Source organism: Sphaeroforma arctica, assembly GCF_001186125.1.
Source record: "Sphaeroforma arctica JP610 unplaced genomic scaffold supercont1.86, whole genome shotgun sequence".
Taxonomy (NCBI): Eukaryota; class Ichthyosporea; order Ichthyophonida; genus Sphaeroforma; species Sphaeroforma arctica.
This window is the reverse complement of record NW_014040472.1, coordinates 5,968-7,950: the sequence shown is the minus strand read 5'-3', so window position 1 is coordinate 7,950 and position 1,983 is coordinate 5,968. Positions and strand designations below refer to the sequence as shown.

Sequence of the window (1,983 nt, the reverse complement as noted above, 5' to 3'; positions counted from 1 at the left end):
TATCGAATCGTGCGAGTTCACCCTCTAGATGTCAATTTTATCTAGCTCTTCTCGCATTTCTCCCATTAATTCTCACCTTTTGTAGGCACAACACACACGACGTGACCGCACGGCCATGAAAATAGGGTCATAGTGGGCATTAAAATTATATACGTACCTCGACTTCAGTGGCTCTCAACTCTCCGAAGAACACTTTGAACAGCACTTTCCCCAGCAGCAGAACACAGACTATCATCTCATTATAAGCCAGCAATGAAAATGTGTTGGATTTCGACAGGTATACACAGGTTGCGTAGAACTGTTCTTTCTGTACCCAGGCATTGACCACCACAGTCATGAGGAGTGCCGTGCTACTGAACGCATACTGACCCAACCTCATACTGTATGCTTATGAACCACTTTGCAGTGTTCCTCGTACGGTGGACAAGTATAATTATAGATTATAGTTGCTCAGTGATTAAACGTGGAAAACGTACACCGACTGTCTTAGGTCTCTTGCCGACACCTATTCAATATCCGAGTATTGTGTGAATTTTCCTATTTCACGCTCTATACAAAAGGCTGCTACACATCACGTTGATTTATCTGTGTGTGAAGATGCATACAGACGCCGGGTTATGTCCGAGTAATGTGTATTATCCTCTTTAACGCTCTATACAAAGTTATGCTACACATCACATTAATTTATCTGTGTGTAAAGATGCAGTGATTCGCAACGAATCTTTTAGGGTGCGCGTCGCAGTGTTTACGACAGTCACTGCCCGGAGCACTTCGTAAATAAATAGCCAGAGGAGATTGCAACTAGTCTTGACTGTGTATTCAATCTGTCTTGGGTCTCTTCTCACTTCTCTTGTGGTGTATTCGAATTTTGGGCGTGTATTTACAAATCACTCAGATCCGTATTTTATATCGAAAGGTGTCATATGTCGTAAAAATGTCACGACTTATCCTCTCGAGAAAAATTCATTCGTATTTGGTCCCTCGTCCGCTCTCCCTTTACTAATATGAGAGTATTTGTTTGTGGAATTTCCTTGCATATATCGTTCGATACATACATATATAGTTCAATATATTTTCTCTATTAGATCCCTGTCGAACTATGACGGTCCCTGATACATTGAATGCCAAACAAACAGCGGCTTTGAAAGAGTTGATTGTAAAGATACAAGCTGATCCTGATTCTTTCTTCGAATGGACAAATTGTAGTGCAGAGAGGGACCATGTACTGCGTTTCCTGGATGCAAAGAGCTATCACGTGGTGTGTTTTGTAGTAGCTAGCGTTGTAATGTGAGTGGTATGTTGACATTTTGTATACTATGTATCTAAATAAACATTTACATTGATACTTGAACTGGATTAGCTCAGGATAGCACCCCATCAGTACAGGCAGTATTTTGTTCATCTCGCGGGCAGGTATGGCAAAGTTTAAAATTCCGCGCTTAATGTCGCTAGATAGGAATACACGGCAGTGAGGTCTTGTTGCACTGCATTCAACTCCAGGCAACAGTGCTCTCTCGATGTAAATACAAACTAGTTAACAATGAATATTATTCCTTAACATCTCTGTATCTTATCACTTGGAATTATATGGGGTTGAGGACGTTTACATCTGCCACATGTTTGGCCTCCCGCGTCACTAGGTATTTAGCGCATGCTACGAAGTACTTAAAAACTGGTCCCGAGTATGTAACGTGTGTTGAGATATAATGAGACTAGATGAACTAACTGTTATTTTTGCGTAAATGTTGGGTCGAACGCGGACCAAAACACTTGTAGATAAGACTAAATAAGCTGAAGGAAGCATTTTTAACCGCATAAGTTGTTACAACACATACGTTAATTTGTTATACTGTACAAGAAAAATGAAATCTGAGTATGTATCTCAAATATACATATAAATATGTATATGTATATGTATATATATATATATATATATATATATATATATATATGTGTGTGTGTATATATAATATATATATATAT

General features: G+C 39.0%; 2 protein-coding genes across 2 annotated transcripts in view; one reads left to right on the top strand and one right to left on the bottom strand.

The window, feature by feature from the left end:
• The window catches only part of SARC_02000 (hypothetical protein), a 7,288-nt gene extending 6,636 nt beyond the window's left edge, over window positions 1–652 (bottom strand). The window contains exon 1 of the mRNA XM_014304243.1: window positions 158–652. Within this exon, the coding sequence (XP_014159718.1) occupies window positions 158–379 (222 nt within the window). The 5' untranslated portion in view covers window positions 380–652. The remainder of the gene's footprint in view (window positions 1–157) is intronic.
• Window positions 653–1,053: 401 nt separating this feature from the next.
• SARC_01998 (hypothetical protein) overlaps window positions 1,054–1,983 on the top strand; it is a 6,258-nt gene continuing 5,328 nt past the window's right edge. The window contains exon 1 of the mRNA XM_014304241.1: window positions 1,054–1,258. Coding sequence (XP_014159716.1) covers window positions 1,100–1,258 — 159 coding nt within the window. The 5' untranslated portion in view covers window positions 1,054–1,099. The remainder of the gene's footprint in view (window positions 1,259–1,983) is intronic.